This window comes from Haliotis rufescens, unplaced genomic scaffold (genome assembly GCF_023055435.1).
Source record: "Haliotis rufescens isolate VD_foot unplaced genomic scaffold, xgHalRufe1.0.p SCAF_28, whole genome shotgun sequence".
NCBI lineage: Eukaryota > Metazoa > Mollusca > Gastropoda > Lepetellida > Haliotidae > Haliotis > Haliotis rufescens.
In genome coordinates, this window is record NW_025963979.1 from 6,403,209 (window position 1) to 6,422,883 (window position 19,675).

A 19,675-nucleotide genomic window follows, 5' to 3' on the forward strand; every position below is an offset into this window, starting at 1 on the left:
CAAATCTTATAAAATGTATTCAATGTTGTCCGCCCCATTTCGTTAAGGGATTATTGTTCTATTTCTCGAGGTTCGTATAACATGTGGCAATATATTTTTAGAAAACAGTGAAAGTTGCGTAATGATCGTTTAATATCATATGAATACATAATAATTTTTCATTTAACAGTTCTTGCTACAAATACAGTATTACCTTTTGCAAAATGTCAGTAATATGTCAAATGTTTTAAATCACACTGCACTTACTAACCATCGCAGTTACTAACCATCTGACAAGGATGTCAGACTATAAAAGTCATCCTATGTTTCATCATGATAAAGACACGGAATATAATTGACTGACGTTTACATTATTGACACTCCCGACAACAGAACATGTGCATTGCCAGGAACATTTTAAGGAACGCCTTCTTGAAATTCTTGTTCATGAAGGAATATATTATGAAGTTCATGCCAGAGTTCAGTAATCCAAGAGATAGTGAAATGCTCGTAGTAGTGCTGCCCACCCCGTTGGTATTGCCAAGAATGTTTACCACTGCCGACGGTAACCAACACACGACGAACGTCCCGTATACCATGATAAAAAGTCTGACGGAACGGAATGTTGATTTGTAGCGTATTGTACATCTCATCGGTGACCCCCGTGCTTGAATGCGTTGACGGTGTTGGATAGCTTCCCTTGTAATGAGGCCGTACATGATTGCGTTCAACACAAAGACGGTGGCTGTGAAGGGCATGATGAAGTACAGTTGAAAAGGTTTTGACACCACGTGAAAGAAGCTACAATACCCAGGCCAGGTCGACGTCAGCAGAGTAGAAGTCCCCACTACTATGGACACACACCATGTACACAGGATGATGAGGCCAGTTTTCTTCGGACTGAGGTACATGTGGTAATGAAGAGGGTACTTGATGTAGACGTACCTGTCCACGGATATAGCACAGATGCAGAGGAAAGACTCAGACAGAATTAGATACAGCGCCCCATATCGAAATGCACAGTTGAACAAGGACATGTCTAACATGTCCTCCACTCTAGGGACAATAGAGGACACGTAGAAGGGGAATGTAAGTCCTGTAAGAAAGTCACTACACGCTAAAGACACGATGTACATGTTGGGCGTGGTGCGGAGTGCCTCTGTCCGATACACAGCTACTACAGTGAGGAGATTGCCAACACAGACTAAACATCCTACTAGTGTGAACAGAGCCAAGGTGAATATCTCAGTGCCACTCAAATTCCTGCATGATGCTATTGCCATGGTCATCATATTGGTGGAGTTCACGGTAGACAGGTTGGCACCCAACGGAATATGTTCCATCGATTTTAAACACAATTATAATTAAAGTCATAGCCTGTTGTTAGAGTTCACCATTTATATCCAAAGTCCAAACGTTATCACTCATGCTTTCGTCCAAGGCAAATTACAGCTCCCATATGCATATCTCTCTGTGCGTATCCTTGGTGTAGACGAATTCTTCTGCAACTTGGATCCTGTCAAGTCGGACAAGTTTCGCCAGACCAATATTCTGAGCGACACGAATTTCAATTACCCTTCTCTGTTGGTAGTTATTACTCTATCCTTCATATATCACACTGGCACGGTCAGCGAATGTGTTTTATCAGTAAATGTTCTCTCATCCACCTGCTCCTCGTCTTGTAATCCTGGTGCGTGTTCAAATAACCTTATCTATCACTCTAATCCACCCATCTATAACAAACACATTGCCAGTGTAATATTGAGGCTTTTATCACTGCTATATAAAATGTATACGTCAATCATTCTATTATTGGAAATAATAGCCTTTCACGTCTCTGACAACAGTATTTATGACATAAAACGTCCTGTAAAAGTAAACGCCACAGCACCTTATGGTGAAGTGGTGAGCTGAAATGGAATGTAACGTGGCGTTCAAGATCATTTCACTTATAAATATAGCGACGTGCTTCACAAATTGTACCAAAGAGGGGAATCGAACCCAGACCTTCGGCGTGACGAGCGAACGTTTCAACCCCACCGCCCCTCAGATTCAGAGAACGGTAATCGGACATATACGAAATACTTGGACATCTTTGTTGCATTTCTGCCCATGACTTTCTGCATATTTTACAAAACCACTCCTCCCGATTTGAATATTTTAGCTCGCCTGGCTTGGCCAGTCAGCTCAATCGAATTTAGCTTTTCGCCACATAGGCGATGTGCTCAAACATTTTTATATAACATAATGTATTTGCAGAATAAATCCATGATGTATCTACCTGAATTGTAAATCAAGTTATCTGTTTGTATCGCATAATTCAAGTTAATACTGGATGCTATGACACTCAGTATAATGCACGTCAAAATATGGCGCATACGGTGTGCTAATAGCATTGTTCGATTATTGTTTAACGCCGCACTCAACAACATCCCAGCTGCTGACGATGACCTGTAAGTAGTTCTATAGTGGATAGCTCTATCCACTAGATCACGGAGGCTGTCACGGCACTATAGGAAACTATGTTGACATAAGATTTAATTTTTTATTTGATATAGTTTCTCGCCGCAGGCAGCAATATGTACCGTAGTGGGCGACTTATAAATAATATGTACCAGTGGCTGAAATCATGATCAATCAGATGACAGATAATCTTAATCTTTATTCCGCATTATCACTAATAATAACAGATAATCTTATCTTAATCTTAATCTGCATTCCGCGTTATCACTATTTAAAAACAGATACATTGCCATATCTACCACAATGGGTGTTATTTGTATAATTCCAAAGTACAGACATTTCAAGCCTGTCATTGTTATATCCGAATTCGTACCAAGATAACCTTATTCACAATTGGAGGGGCTTTTAGATCAAATACAAATATTGAACGAGCAATCAACAACTATTTCTGAATCAATAAAACAACTGTCGATAATTATTAACTAGCCACGTGTGTTGAGCCTAAATATAGACCCATAACCATTGAGTAAACACTAACAGTCATTATTCTAAGTATAAGGGTTAGTTTTTTTTTCACTGAAGGAGCGCGCCATTTTGGTTTCTCTAAAAGATTTGGAGTTTTTAAAATGAAATAAGAGTGACTTAATCTGGACATGTTTTAACCAATTGCCTGTCACATTCTGTGACTTAGTCATGTTTCGTTATGTAGATAATCCATGCAATCTTTTCTTTGTGTTTTTGAAAGGGCTCAAAATGTTTAGGAGAAATGTATCTCCTTTCGCTAAAGTTAACCGGTCTATATTTTGTGAGAATAAACTTGCGCTTTGAGCGATTGTCGCCTTTAGCTATAGGCATAGTATAGAGCATTATCACGCACTGACGTTGCAATGCTGTGCATCGTATCTTATTCAATCTGTATCACTGAGAGTGAGTACTTAACACCCTTACCCGAATTGCTCTATTGCGCACTACCTTTACAAGATATCGTATGTTATTCAGGCAGCCAGCAAGAAAGGTTCCAGGTGGGAACTATGGTCAAGGATGTAACGTGATGCAGGTCTTAGACGTTCACCACTTTGGTGAAACCAACGAGCACGCTTATAGTGCTGACAACATAATTAGGCCGAACCGGGATTCGAACACACTATCACAGGTTTCTGGCGTGCATATAGCGAGTTGCAGCGCCTTAGGCGATTGTGCCAACCGTGTCCCCGTACACAACTGTAACAAACTGTCACACAACAAATATGTTTTAGATGAGATATGTAGTGCGTAATATTCCACGAAGAAACAGTGGCAATATTAAACTATAACAAACTACAATATATATACACAATAAGAGCAAAACACACAGGTACATTCAACATACAGAGGAGGTACATTATAACAAATTTATTTTAAAGCAAGTGTATTACAGTAATATGGAAACAATATTAGAAATGAACAAAACTATGGTAAAATGTTGTACATACAAGGAATCTGTTTATAATTGTAGATATGATAACGGATCTTGGAAATTGTTTCTGGATAACTGTTGTTAAACATTATTAAGAATGGTTCCTTTAAACAGAGTGTTTTAATTCTTTATCGTGATTGAGGATTATTTGTGATTCTCTTTCTTGGTTGTATAATGTTGCTCATCTTCTCAGACATCACATGTTTCACAGAGACGTTGTTCCAATGGAGTACCAGTTTCAATCTTTAGTTTGTGATTACTTAAACGTAGTTTTGAGAAAAGTTACATGTGAGCTTTGTTTTTAAACTATGTAAGATAATTATCAATATTTATAGATAACTGGACCAACCTGTATGTTCTTAACTTGCTGTCGGATAAATGGGAATCCCTTAATGAATGCGTGAACATATTTTTACATTTGGACTTCAGTTTTTTTACTGTTGATTCATTACATTTGTTTGTGTTTACTATGGCAAAAGTTTGTTTTATTAAACCCAGCCAACATTTTGACCAAAAAGATTGATATTTGCTGCCAAAGCATGTTTAAGAATGACATTTGTTGTGTTATCAATATAGGTCTTGTAATCAATTATTTTATATATCATTGGTACTAATAGTGGGTATATACCAAGTTCTGCCTGACAGGCAGGTGTTTTCTTGCCATGGTTATCCTTGTGCTGACCATTTATAGACACTGTTTCTTTTATTGTGCTTACCAAAGATAACTATATTAACAACAACAAATTTGAACTTTACACCAATCCTCTCCTCCCATTGCTTACACGTCCTTCCTCTGCATATGACATTATATGGCGGGGAACAGTTGATGCACTGCAGCAATCTCTACTTGTATTATTTAGCATAGATATATGTCGGTGAATAAACTTGCCTCAGTCCCAATTCTTTCCACGCGTTTTTATCAATTCATGATCGAATTGCTCCATAGACCAGTTGTGTGAATGTACATTAATACAGTAGTTGTGTGAAGTGGGCCGTTTGTTTAAATCCGCATTTTTACATTTTGTGTTGCATCAGCTGCTTGTGACAGATTGAACTTGCACATATTGTCTCGGAGTTGTGGAGTTGATTCAGCTTACCGGTAAGATAATATTTGTAGTGATATGTCACGGGGAAATAAGGCTTAGCGAAAGGGAATGCGGGGGTTAAAGGCAATTCAATTTTATAATCATGGTTCACTGATGTACACAACGCATGTAACGTGTGGTGCAAATTTATTTCGGAACCTTTTTATAATAAGATCGTACTTCGGGCTCGGGCTTCGAGTCCTACTTGTAAACATGTCAGATTACTTTGTTGTTTCAATAATTAGTCATGCAGGATAGTGTCAATACAAGTGTTGAACTGTACACATACCTCAGATCACTTTGTTGTTTCCATAATTAGTCATGCAAGGATAGTGTCAATACAAGTGTCGAACTGTACACATACCTCAGATCACTTTGTTGTTTCCACAATTAGTCATGCAAGGATAGTGTCAATACAAGTGTCGAACTGTACACATACCTCAGATCACTTTGTTGTTTCCATAATTAGTCATGCAGGATAGTGTCAATACAAGTGTCGAACTGTACACATACCTCAGATCACTTTGTTGTTTCCATAATTAGTCATGCAGGATAGTGTCAATACAAGTGTCGAACTGTAAATATACGCCATATCACTTTCTTGTTTCCATAATTAGTCATGCAGGATAGTGTCAATACAAGTGTCGAACTGTACACATACCTCATATCACTTTGTTGTTTCCATAATTAGTCATGCAGGATAGTGTCAATACAAGTGTCGGACTGTACACATACCTCAGATCACTTTGTTGTTTCCATAATTAGTCATGCAGGATAGTGTCAATACAAGTGTCGAACTGTAAATATACGCCATATCACTTTCTTGTTTCCATAATTAGTCATGTAGGATAGTGTCAATACAAGTGTCGACCTGTAAACAGACGTCATATCACCTTGTTACCATACTTATTTGTGAATGCCAACGTTAATTATAACTTTAATAGTATTCGGCTCAGGTAATAGCTAAACCTTTGTTAAAGCAGTTATTTTCGCGAAGTAGTAGTGCGCTTTATTTAGTGTAAGTTCAGTAAAAAGTGGGTAATATGTTGTAACTTGAACTGTCTACAGAAACAAATGATGCAACATACATATTTGTATATATGTTAGGAACACGTGTCACCACTGGTCATATAAAACCAATCGTTGTAGATGCGGTGAAAATATGGTATTGGTATCCAGCTTTATTATGCGCCCATATCCTGCACGAGAAACGCTCCTTTTCAGTATGTGGTGCATTCTCGACGTGTACGTTCTCGGTGTGTGGCTGAACTAAAGGCAAAGACATGTACATACAGCAGGTGACATCTCCATCAATGTATGGAATGAAGGTGATGGATTACACTTCGATTCTGAAGCTTAGACAAAGATCCTTTTCTGAAGTATGTTAGAAACCAAAGAAAATTAAGAATTGATAATCACAGTGCAATACATATACCTCATTACTAATATGCAGACATAAATACTGGTTTCAAAGATTTCAAAGAGCGTCATACAACTCTTGCTCATAAGTTGCTTGATCCAGGTTACAACATTCAAGGCCTCACTAAAGCTTTCAAAAAGTTTTATGGGAGACATGTGGAAGACATTTCCTAATTTGGCGCATCGGTGACAAAAATGATGTCCGATGCAATTCCCTATTTTGACTTGTACCATGAGTTTCCATTTTTTTTTAGATGAACAATTGACTTGCCATTGCATGTGTTTGTGACGGGTGCCACCGATGGGGCAGGATACGCTCATCTTTTCGCGAACATCTGGTATCATTACTATTTGATAGTGATTCATAAACACATGCTTTTTTACGCTAATGCCAACAGACTATTATAGTGACGTCATTACATGATCTGATATCGTTTGATAATTGTCCAACAGCCAATTCCCTTCCACTGATTTAGCCACGTGAACTTGAAATAAAAGAGACCAGTGAAAACGACTCATCTGTTCATACTTTGATCTAAATAGAAAGATTCAGGGTGACAAAAGCTACCCACAAGACTGTATGACAAGAGGGATGACTTCAGCTTGTCAAAAGTAAACTTTCCCTTTCCGTTGAGCAACACTCCTGCAGTTCCAACCTTTGGTGTCTACAACTTTTGAGGTACAATGGAGCATGCTCTTTCCATCATGATTTAAAAGAACGTCATACGATTCTTGCTCAAAAGATGTTTGACCTTGGTTAGTTTCAGCATGCAATACCTTTATAGTAAAGCTTTTAAAACACACCGGTGGGGCAAGATACGCTCAACCTATCGATAACACCAGGTACCATCACAAATTAATAGTGGTTCATATGTGCACGTTTATGGTGTGGTCGGAATCGTACAACAGACTCTCTGTAATGAGATGCGGTGGCATAAAGAAACAGACCTCCGCATATAAATGGTGGGATAAAGACTATTAACAAAAAAGGGTCTCAGGAAATTAATACTACTTTTCCTAATGTTTATTATTTCACATACTGTCGGAAGCACAAGATGGGCATTTCATCGTTATAACAAGCAATTGTTGGATGCGTCATCGTCATGGTTTTATCCATAATTTGGCTGGTTTCATATACAGAAAACACGTCACGGATAAACATGAAGACACGGGTCGCCTCTTCATCCGTGTTATTACCATCAGTTGCCAAAAAGGACATAGAATGTCCCAAAGTCTCCCTCTCCAAGAAGCCTCTGCCCCTCACTGTTCTGGTCAGCTTCCCAGGATCCGGTAACACGTGGACAAGACACCTGCTGGAACAGATGACAGGTGTGCCTTGTTTAATCATCGTATATGTGTCTATTTTACTTCATGGCTGACTCTGCACCATGTGTCTCGGTTTGTCTTTAGTGATGTGATTCTCTTTGATCTTGTGTATCTCACACCCTATGAGTTGCTATATCAGTGACACTTGGAACCACAGCAAGGTGTGTCCTTTCCTCTCTCGACCATTCCTTTAAGTGCCATGTTTGCTTCCGGTATCTGATTTCTTTGATTCGTATGTTCCTACAAATTAGTATGTATAGATTAAAATAAAAAAATGCAGCAAAAGAGGGTTAAGGTGATCCTTGCACAGTCTGGATAATTAGGCTCATCATCAGCTCAGGGCCCTTGCTCCCTCCACACCCCAGCCCAGACAGCGAATGGGACTTCTCCCATTTTCTCCTTATTTACTGTAAAGGCGAAGTTTCATAGTGTGCTAAGATGCCTTCCTTTGTTTCACAGGTGTTGCAACAGGCTCAGATGACTTCGATAAAAACCTAGAAGCACGTGGGTTCCTCGGTGAGAGGAAAATGGATGGCTCAACCATAGCAGTGAAAACCCACACTCTGTACAAACCCCAATCAAGGAAACCCCTACGTGATATCAAGCGAGCGATTCTCATCATCAGGAATCCCTATAATGCAATGGTGGCCGACTTCAACCGACTTCACTCTAAAAGCCACGTTGGAACGGTGTCTCTTCCAATTTTCATTAGGGGTAGGCATCTGTTAAAGCAACATTGTTCATTTACTGTTACTCTAAACGCCACGTTGGAATAGTGTCTTTTCCAGTGGTCATCAAAAGTAGGCATCATATCAAACTGTCCCTTTTCTCAGTTTTCTCGTAGGCAAGTACCATTAAGTTGTATGACCTAAAACATTCATAAAAGCATGATGACTTTAGATATTCCACCAAACAATAAATAGAGCATGTAAACATACTATGTTCTTTTTTTCTTTCAGACTGGAAGAGATATCTTTCCGAATGGTCTCATAAATGGTACAGTTTGAACCATTCCTGGATCACACAAAAGGACAATCTTCTTGTAATATTTTACGAAAACCTCCAAAAACACCTGGAACAAGAACTAACTAGACTATATTCATTCCTTGATGATGGCAGTTTCCATGGCAACATACAATGTGCTTTGAACATTACAGAGGGAAACTTTCATAGATAAAAAAGTAAAGCGTTGCCAATATCGTTTTTCTATGGTGACAGTGATGTACGTCTCATGAACAGATATATCGACGATGTTTACATTTTGCTGAAGAAGTACAATCACAGTTTCTTTGACATTTCTTCAAATAAAATAAAGTTATAATATATACATGCTTAACATTTGATTGATGTTGTTGAACGCCCAATCCTAAAGATATACTGGACCAAATGGTAATTCCTTACACTAATCTTATAAAACGTATTCAATGCTGTCCGCCCCGTTCGGTCGATGTGACAAGATGTTCTACTTCTTGACGTTGATATAACCTGTGGCAATATAAAAAAAAACCACAGTGAAACTCGCGTAATGATTGTTAAATATCATATGAATACATATTGGTTACACAGCAATGACTTTTATTCTTACTCCTATGGTACAAATGCAGTCTTACCGGAAACTTAAGTCACTATTTTGTCAAATGTTGTTTCTTTATCACAGTGCAATTACCGACCATCACGGTTTAGATGTCTGACTAAAAACAACATGTCGTTTTTTCCTTCGAAGAAACATCCTACTTTTAACGGTTCATCATGGTGAAGACACATTTACATTATTTACACTCCCGACAACAGAACATTTACATTGCCAGGAAGATTTTAAGAAACACTTCTTGAAATCCTTGTTCATGAAGGAATATATTATGAAGTTCATGCCAGAGTTCAGTAATCCAAGAGATAGTGAAATGCTCGTAGTAGTGCTGCCCACCCCGTTGGTATTGCCAAGAATGTTTACCACTGCCGACGGTAACCAACACACGACGAACGTCCCGTACACCATGATAAAAAGTCTGACGGAACGGAATGTTGATTTGTAGCGTATTGTAGATCTCATCGGTGACCCCCGTGCTTGAATGCGTTGGCGGTGTTGGATAGCTTCCCTTGTAATGAGGCCGTACATGATTGCGTTCAACACAAAGACGGTGGCTGTGAAGGGCATGATGAAGTACAGTTGAAATGGTTTGGACACCACGTGAAAGAAGCTACAATACCCAGGCCAGGTCGACGTCAGCAGAGTAGAAGTCCCCACTACTATGGACACACACCATGTACACAGGATGATGAGGCCAGTTTTCTTCGGACTGAGGTACATGTGGTAATGGAGAGGGTACTTGATGTAGACGTACCTGTCCACGGATATAGCACAGATGCAGAGGAAAGACTCAGACAGAATTAGATACAGCGCCCCATATCGAAATGCACAGTTGAACAAGGACATGTCTAACATGTCCTCCACTCTAGGGACAATAGAGGACACGTAGAAGGGGAATGTAAGTCCTGTAAGAAAGTCACTACACGCTAAAGACACGATGTACATGTTGGGCGTGGTGCGGAGTGCCTCTGTCCGATACACAGCTACTACAGTGAGGAGATTGCCAACACAGACTAAACATCCTACTAGTGTGAACTGAGCCAAGGTGAATATCTCAGTGCCACTCAAACTCCTGCATGGTGCTATTGTCATTTTCATCATATTGGTGTTCACGGTAGACAGGTTGGCACCAAACGGAATATATTCCATCGATTCTGAACACAATTATAATTAAACGCATAGCCTGTTGTTAGAGTTCACCATTTATATCCAAAGTCCAAACGTTATCACTCATGCTTTCGCCCAAGGCAAACTGACAGCTCCCATATCCATATCAGTGCGTATCCTTGATGTAGACGAATTCTTCTGCAACTTGGATCCTGTCAAGTCGGACAAGTTTCGCCAGACCAATATTTCGAGCGACACGAATTGCAATATATATCACGCTGGCACGGTCAGCTAATGTTTTATCAGTTAATGGTCTCTCGTTCACCTGCTCCTCCTCTTGTACTTCTGGTTCATGTTCAAATAACCTGATCAATCACTTTATCACCCTTACCATCCCTCTGTTGCAAACACATTACCAGTTGTCCTCTGGAGGCTTTGATTTCTGTTATCTATATACGACAGTCATTCTTTTATTTGAAACTACAGCCTTTCGCGCCTCAGACATAATTGGATTCATCACGGAAATTTACAAGCCGGCGAAAGTAAACGATATGGTTAGATGGTGAGATAAAATGAGTTCAAGAATATTTCACTCATATAGCATTTGTAGTAAAATGTTTATCTAGAAAATCGATGCACATAAGACAAAAGGTGTATGGAGTGCGTCCAGCCAGACATTGGCTTATGAGACACTATAGACAAGAAAAACAAAAAGCAACGTGCGCACACGTGTGTCTGTGTGTGCGTGCGTGCGTGCGTGCATGTGTGTTTTATTCGCACTTATGCCGGTTTTTTAGTGCAAGCCTGATTGTGACACATTCGTATTTAATTCTGTTGCGCGTGATAGTTTTTAACAATATTCTAGATGGAAAACTTCTTCTTTGTGTATGTTTTTGTTATGAAACTAGTGTCATGAGGGTAAAAGTTTTAGAAGGAAAGGGCGGTCGGGTAGCCTAGTGGTTAGAGCGTTCGCTCGTCACATCGAAGACCCTGATTCGATTCCCGACATGGGTACAATGTGTGAAGCCCATTTCTTTGATATTGCTATAATATTGCTAAAGCGGCGTAAACCCACACTCACTCACTTAAGAAGTCAAATGTTATTTTTAGCATAGAGTTGAGGTGTGACAGGGTTAATAGTATTATGTTTTAAAGTTGCAATATGAAACAGTTTGTGAAATTCATGACAACATGTGTATGAATTATTGTCAAGATCAGAAATAGTATGATGATATTTTGAAGTAGATATCATAAGTAATTCGTATGGTAGGACAAATAATATCTTCAGCTTTAGTGTAGTCCATTTTAATGTTTGTCATCTTAAACAAGAAGATGGAAAGTGCTAGTAATATATTTACTATGGAGTGTAATGTACTTTGTTTACGTTTTCGAACACTCATTGGTGTAGTGTATTCAATTTAATGGTTTAATTGTTCTTCTGCCATGTTAGTCAATGATGATTCATGATGGAATAAGTGGAAATAGTATATACCTTTTTAAAGAATAGTCTATTTCAATATTCGTTATCTAAAATAAGATGCTTGCAAGAAGTGTCATGATTAGTAATATATACCTGTTCATAGTATAGTTTTTTTCAATATAGTCTTAAATAAGAAACTTGCAAGAAGTACTCGGTGATGAAGAATTACTATGGAATGTTGTGTTCAGATCAAGGTTAGTTTAATGGTTATATTTTCGAACGCTCATTGGTGTGTCGTGTTTCAGTATTTAATTACGCTTTTGACTGGTTATTCAATAATGGTTAATGATAGACAAATATACCACATATTGACATTTCTGAAATACTTGAACATGATGAGGTGATATACCTTTACTGTTGATATTATAAAGTTTTACAATGTATCATACTAGCGACAAATAGGTTCCAAATTGTCAATTGTCACCGTCACATGATGTGATGACGTCATGGCACGTCCGTCTGCGACGCCATGTTGTATGATTACTCCGAAATACAACTTTTTAGGGGTGTAACACGTACGTGCTTGTGTTAGGGATGCTACAGGAGGGGCAGGATGACTCACCTTTTCGTGAACACCTGGTATCATCACTATTTAACAGTAATGATTAAATAGGTGCTTATTATTAAGTCCGAATTGTACACTCGACACTGCTTTTAGCAGAGATTTCTTATGATTATGAATTAACGTTGTTACTTATATTTATGTAGTATGATATCGCACTAAAATGATACTGTGAGATATAAAACATTCAACTCAGCAGGTCCATCTAATGTCCCGCTAATTTATTCGATGAAAAACATCAAACTTGTACACTGTTGTAATGGAGTAAAAGAGTATTAATATCTGACTTACAATATTTGGCTTAATATGAACTGATTGAAACTTTGAGCTCACACATTATGTCGACAAAGCTAATACACTACTCAAAAAACACATACGTGGATTAAAGAAAGGTTTCAATCATTGTATTCAAAATCTTCTACCATACGTTGTTATTCAGTGATCAAACGAAAACATTATGTACGTATTATATATCAGCTTGTACTAACGGTATTCTCCTGCATACAGTGAAGTTGGTATTAAGGGTATAATGTATAATAATTCAGAACCACTAAAGATAGATCTAAGTGTTTTACCTATAACATCGACACCCGTCGGGTGTGTATAAAGTCCACAGATATTAATTATATGTACAAAACAAGTTATGTACCATTATGGAAAGAGGCGTGGCAGAGTTATTACTGTTACATGTGTTCTCCCATGTTTGCAGATTACATCTCAGCAATGTCCGACACAACGGCAAAGAAAGATAACTGTACTAGAAAGTATTTCAAGACATGTTGGTATGAGACTAAATCTGAATAAAACTAAGATTATTGTGTTCAGAAATGGTGCTTCCTTTAGGTTATATGAAAAGTTGATTTTGATGGTACATCTACAGAAACAGTGTCTTTACATAAATACACTGGACGTGTGTTCATCCCTAAATTAATCTGGTACAAATCTCTGACCTGTCTTGTATCACATGCAAACAAGGCAATATTTTCTGTTAATAATTATACAAGGGAACTTGGTAATATCAGTTGTCCAGATATCTTTAAGATATGTATGTTAACACTTATTCACTGTAATGATTCTGAAATATGGCCCACCACAAATTGTGATACTTTTGAATTTGTACATTATATTGTTTAACGTGTAGTAATATGGGCAATGTGGAAGAGTGTATTGGTGCAGAATATTACATGTGAACAATAGGTTACCTAAGTAATAATAATAATAATAACACGGCAAAACCCTTTCCATATCCAATAGAAATCTCTACATAAAGCAGAGTCGACTGTACGGCTATATAATGAGCATGTGTTATGAATCACTATCAAATAGTAATGATAGCCGGTGGCACTCGTCACAAACACATGCAAAGGCAAGTCAATTGTTCACTTGAAAAAAAACACACGGGAACATATGGTACGGGTCAAAACAGGGAATTGCATCGGACATCATTTTTGTCGCTGATGCGTCACATTTACCACAACCTTGAGTAATACAGGCATATGAAAACCCGTCTCGAACAGTAATTTACGCATATGCGAGGCCCAGTTTATTTTCCCATTACCATCAAAGCGTTTTAGCATCACGTAACATGCCTTTGGGTATCTGTACTTTTCCAAAAGTAGAAGCCTACACTAATAACCCATGCAACGACTGTAATAATGGACACATAAATGTCCCGAATAACGACACTACTTGACGTGCGTTTAGAAACACCTAGACACCTCTTAAAGGAATCGCTCTGCACCTTTTCTAAGGCCTCCCTAAAAGTTAATCCCCAGGAAGTTGATGGTGTAAGAGGTGTTAGATGTTCATTGGATTAGGTACCTGAAATTACGCATTTGCACTCTCAGCTCTAAATGGAATATTTATTACGCTTTATGTCTTTAAAGTTCATATTCTGAGAAAAAACCCACTTGTTATCAATCCATATATTCACAGTGAGACCTCTGTCCTAGTAGTAGTAGATTTACTGTGGTCAAAACATCAAAGTTTAGTTATTTAAACATAAATGTTTATCATGAGTGTATGATGTTATTTCACAAAATGTCTGTACGTTTCGTTATATAGAGAACATTCCAGCTGGGATAACAGCAGCTAGTCTCTTTGTTGTAGAGTTATCACACTTTGCTTCATCCTTTGTCATTTTCTATATCAAATGCATTATCATCAATCTATCATGATGTCAGTAACTGTGATTGTATCATTCCCTGCCTTCATTAAAATAAAATGTACATTGTAGTTACCTTGTGCTTTAGACTTAGTGTCTTATTCCTATTATCTTTGTTAATATTTTACCAACATGTATGAGTTCTCGTGAGAGATACATGTCATTCCTACCTATTCCGCAAGTTCTCCCTTCTATCTGTGTTTTGGTGTGCAGATCAAACCCTGTGCTATCTCGGCCGAGTTTTCCTGAATATTCTGATTTTTTTGTTCAGATTGCCTCAGAACGATCGCAAGCCAAACAAAACTAGTTGTGAGAAATGTTACAAATGTGTCTCAGCTACTTAAAACATGCTACGAAATACGACCACAATATGTGGGATCAGGTTCGTTTAAGGTTGAATAGCATTGTACAGGCTGAAAGAGGCTTTGACGTGAACTGATGGGCTTAACTTGGCATATTCTGTATGACGTTTGTGTGACATGAAAAATACCTAACTCCTCTTTTGACTCTCAATGTATTGTGTGTTAACCATGCGCTGAATTGTATAAAAGGTTGCATGTAGGTGCTGTCACATGTTGCACTGTGGGTAAAGAAGGCAAACACAATATTAGTTATGAATAATATTTTGATAATGTAGCAAGTTTACCATTGTAGTGAGTGAATATTGTTTTACGCCGCTTTTTGCAGTATTCCAGCAATACCACGGCGGTTTACCATTGTAACCATCGGATCCCCAATAGCCGGTTCTTTATGACTAGCCGGATACAGGGAACCCATGTATCTCCATGTGGGGCATGTTTCCCCACGTGTATGTTGAGATTATCAAGTCTTGGTGTCAAGTCTCAGTTTGGTGATGGTGGTGTGTTTTTTGACCCCTCGTAACTTTGACCACATGTGATGTCCACCGCACTTGAGAGACCAAGCAGTCATTTTGTCATGAAATTTCACCTGTTCACATGCAATAACCTATTTATGATACACCAGTGAAGTCGCTCTTCCTTGTTTTTCTTTCAGTTATATCAATAGTAATCTGTGTTCCCTAAATTGTTTTGAGTAGAATGTCATGCACTTTAGGAATTTAAAAGGATATCACTCGAGTTGTTGAAGTAATCAAACGATAATACGACTGCCAATGGATGTTCTTTAATCACGAAGCAATGGTGAGTACATATTATTATTTAGGTATATCGCATAGTAATGCAATTACTATATAAACGAAGCAGAAAACTTAGAAACATGAAAAACACAATCAATTTGAACATCGTAGGTCTCATGGGAACATCACTATGAGGGTAATAACGCTAGTTCAAATTAAACACAGGAGATAATTCTCACAGTGGCACACTTGCTCTGTTGTATTTACAATATTGTCATCGATCTTCTGTTTGTATTACTTGTCTTGGTTCCAGCCACTAATGCCTACGTCCACTTTTGCCTACAGTTACTATTGCCTACAAAAAAATAAAGCAGTGTGGAATAATGCCTACACAATGAAATCAACATACCCATGCTAGGAATGAACTCTTCCAATATTAGATTTCTTGATCTTAAGTTAGATCTTAAGTTAGATGGGCGGCGTACATATACGTTTTTCAAACACCCATGTGATCGGTGGTCGAAATGTAAATAAACGTTTAAAATATATATTTGTCTGTTATTTCTTAAAAGTAATTTTGTTGGTGAATGGTTTTTTGTAATTTGAGAACAGTTTGGTGGCTTATCAGTAAACAGAACATATATATATATATATATATATATATATATATATATATATATATATATATATATATATATATATATATATTTGAAATAGATCGGTTAATCATATTAATTATTCACGTAATGTAATAATAAATTACTGATAATACAACAAGTTGATGCGTTTAGTAATTAATATCCAAAGCATGATACATGAATTTGCTCCATGGATCTATTTTCAACATTAGCATTTTAAAAAAACATAAGACTAAAATATTATGATACTTCAAACCAAACCAAATCCGACATTATAGATGTCGTAGTCACGTTAATGTTGTAAAAAAAAGTTCAACATGGAAACACATTACAAATATACCCAGAGGTCATCTTGATAAATGTATAACTGCACATGTATAACCATGCATATGCAGACACATAAATTGTTGTATGCAAGTTGTTTAAGACTAAAGCAATACAATATCAATGTGCATGGTATATCTGGCAAAGCATCGGAAACTAACAGATAATGGCAATAAACAACAATCTTCATTTTCAGCATATGCATGACATTATCAACATGCTTATAAACATTGTGATAGAATCAAAACAATACTTGTCTGTGTCCATTCGACATCAAGATCAATACAGTTTCAGAAACAACAATCACAATGTAACCATCGTTCATTGTCACTACATATTTAAACAGCATCATCAGACAGGTAGACGTAAGGGTGAGGGGAGCCAGGGGAGTGGCTGTTGGACATTCCAGGGAACTCAACTGCCATGTTCTCGTCATCAACTTCACGAAGACTTTCATAGACTCCCACGCCCACACCATCGTCTTCTCCATAACTGATCATCCGTGAACGTGATTGAGCTGATGCTGTGTTCAGGCTACTGTGGGTTTCGGCAACAGTTACATTCCCACCATCGAGGGGTGAAGGGGAACTAATGACACGCGAACTCTGAGCAGCTGAGGTGCTGTGCATGCTCTTTTCAGTTTCAGTGATGGCGTATCCGGGTGGTGCGACTGCCCCTCTGCGGATTGGATCTCCGCCAGGAACTTCTACTCCATAGCTTCTGTCACCGCTCGAAGGAACCAAAGCACTTGAGTTATCAGACTCATCAGTGATGACTGGAAATTCACCTTGGACATCGACATCATAAAACGGAGCACTGGTAGCAGGGAGGATATCTATGGACGTGTCAGGATGTCCATCCTGGATCTCAACCTCGTAATCTCCATCGCCAACAGTGCTGGGAGGATAACTTTGTTCAAAACCCGCAGGAGAGTTAGGTTGAACTTCAACCTCGTAACCCGGTCCACTGGTACCTGGATCAATATGAACGTAGCTGTTTGGTCGTCCACCATGAATTTCAATTTCGTAGTTGACACCACCGCTAGTTCTTCTTTCATCAACTGTGGGATCGTCACCTTGAACCTCTACCTCGTAGGTTGGGCCACTGGTTGAAGGAACGACATCTACGGTACCCTGTGGTCGCCCGCCATGAATTTCTATCTCATAGTTGACACCACCGCTTGTCCCCTTTTGATCAACTGTGGGATCGTCACCTTGAACCTCTACCTCGTAGGTTGGGCCACTGGTTGAAGGAACGACATCTACGGTACCCTGTGGTCGCCCGCCATGAATTTCTATCTCATAGTTGACACCACCGCTTGTCCCCTTTTGATCAACTGTGGCGTCGTCCCCTTGAACCTCTACCTCGTAGGTTGGGCCACTGGTTGAAGGAACGACATCTACGGTACCCTGTGGTCGCCCGCCATGAATTTCTATCTCGTAGTTGACACCTCCTCTTGTCCCCTTTTGATCAACTGTGGGATTGTCACCTTGAACCTCTACCTCGTAGGTTGGGCCACTGGTTGAAGGAACGACATCTACGGTACTCTGTGGTCGCCCGCCATGAATTTCAATCTCATAATTACCACCAGCATGGCCGTCTGATGTACCAACGCTTCCTGAACTTGCAAAGGAACCATTTTGTCCAGTTCCCTCAGGGTAGCCACCTTGAACGTCCACCTCGTAGCTCCCTCCGTCCTCATAGGTTACCACTCTTTCCATATGGGTATAGGCGTCCTGACTAATCCTGACATCCTGGGCATCATGTATCTCGGTATTAATGTTGTCATTTTCCTCGTCCTGTGATTCCTCTTGTTCTGAGTGTTCTGCTAAAGGCTCAAGAGAAGGCTGAACAGAAGGGTATGGATACTTAGACCCAGACTCTGTGTCGGGTTCAGGCTGGGGCGTAAAAAAATATGTATCAATATCTCCTCCTTGCACAACCTGAGATGAAGACGTTTGAGATTCAGATGCCACCGCTGCTGAAAATGCAACAGTGTCTGAGTTTTCGTTGATCAGAGCCTCAATGACGGGTAAGGGCCCATCGTTGACGTCCGGTCCCACCTGGATGGTCACTTCAGAGGACCCAATAGCACGTCCACGAATTACCTCTGTTTCGATGACAGGATTGTCGTCATCAACAAAGGGGTACGGGTCGTGACTGACGGTTGCATTAGGAGCAGGTGTGGTCTTGGCAACAACTGCATAAAGCTCCTCCACTTCAGTCACCACCTTAGCATCAGTCGTTTCAACTATGGAGATGCTGTTATCGAAGACAGGATTAATCTTCTTTTCATCCTGAAACAAATAAATAAGAATATAATGTTTCCAAATGTAACATTATGTAGATAACATTATATATTCATGGAAGAATGCCACAGGAAAACGTATCAATGTAATGTGTTTATTTATGTCTTTATTTATGAGCACGAGTGATAATTTATAACGCGAACCCCAGGCAATGATCAGTCTCGATTATCTGCCGAAACAGATTTCACTGGTGGTAAAAGGCAAAACAGCATATATCAGTATTGTATCCATGCAAAATCTGTGTTTTAAATGTTTGGTTTATTTACAGTTCGTTCGTTTGAGTCAGTAAGATCAAGATCGACATGGAATTGTTAAAATAAAAAGTAAAGTTATATAACTTCTCACTTTACCTTCTCGCCGATGAGATATGCCACTGAAAAAAAAGTCGGTTTGCATTTTAAAATACCGCCAACGCACACTTGCTTGAAGGGCACAGTCAGCAATATTAAAGCGCCCAGTGAATACCCGAATCTGGACCAGACTGAAAGCAACGACCCACCCTGGCGGGATTTTTTGACACACAGTCAACCAGTTCATGGGGAGGATATGTGTTCTCAAAAGAAAGTAGGGAATATTCGAAAATAACAGATGAATACAGAAATACAACGAGGTAGTGAGTGATAGTTATGTATGGATAAGAACAAAAAAGGACGAGATGTAACATGATCAATAACGGTGG

General features: G+C 38.9%; 4 protein-coding genes across 5 annotated transcripts in view; 1 reads left to right on the forward strand and 3 right to left on the reverse strand.

Moving 5' to 3' along the window:
• Positions 1 to 350: 350 nt before the first annotated feature.
• On the reverse strand, positions 351 to 1,262 carry LOC124140490 (adenosine receptor A1-like). The gene has a single exon (XM_046508061.2). The coding sequence runs from the start codon at positions 1,260 to 1,262 to the stop codon at positions 351 to 353; it is 912 nt and encodes a 303-aa protein (XP_046364017.2).
• A 6,220-nt stretch (positions 1,263 to 7,482) lies between these two features.
• On the forward strand, positions 7,483 to 8,998 carry LOC124140083 (WSCD family member CG9164-like). Its single transcript, XM_046507441.2, has 3 exons — positions 7,483 to 7,731; positions 8,188 to 8,442; positions 8,688 to 8,998. The coding sequence occupies exons 1-3, from the start codon at positions 7,506 to 7,508 to the stop codon at positions 8,903 to 8,905; spliced, it is 699 nt and encodes a 232-aa protein (XP_046363397.2). The 5' UTR covers positions 7,483 to 7,505; the 3' UTR covers positions 8,906 to 8,998.
• Positions 8,999 to 9,475: 477 nt separating this feature from the next.
• Positions 9,476 to 10,408, reverse strand: LOC125384157 (mu-type opioid receptor-like). The gene has a single exon (XM_048402639.1). It carries the CDS (start codon positions 10,406 to 10,408, stop codon positions 9,476 to 9,478), a length of 933 nt encoding a protein of 310 aa, XP_048258596.1.
• Positions 10,409 to 16,422: 6,014 nt separating this feature from the next.
• Positions 16,423 to 19,675, reverse strand: part of LOC124139300 (cadherin-23-like) — a 72,981-nt gene continuing 69,728 nt past the window's right edge. For both annotated transcript variants that reach the window (XM_046506268.2, XM_048402695.1), the window contains exons 40-41: positions 19,347 to 19,369; positions 16,423 to 18,984 (exon numbers count right to left, since the gene is read on the reverse strand). In XM_046506268.2, the coding sequence (XP_046362224.2) occupies positions 17,026 to 18,984; positions 19,347 to 19,369 (1,982 nt within the window). In that variant the 3' untranslated portion in view covers positions 16,423 to 17,025. The remainder of the gene's footprint in view (positions 18,985 to 19,346; positions 19,370 to 19,675) is intronic.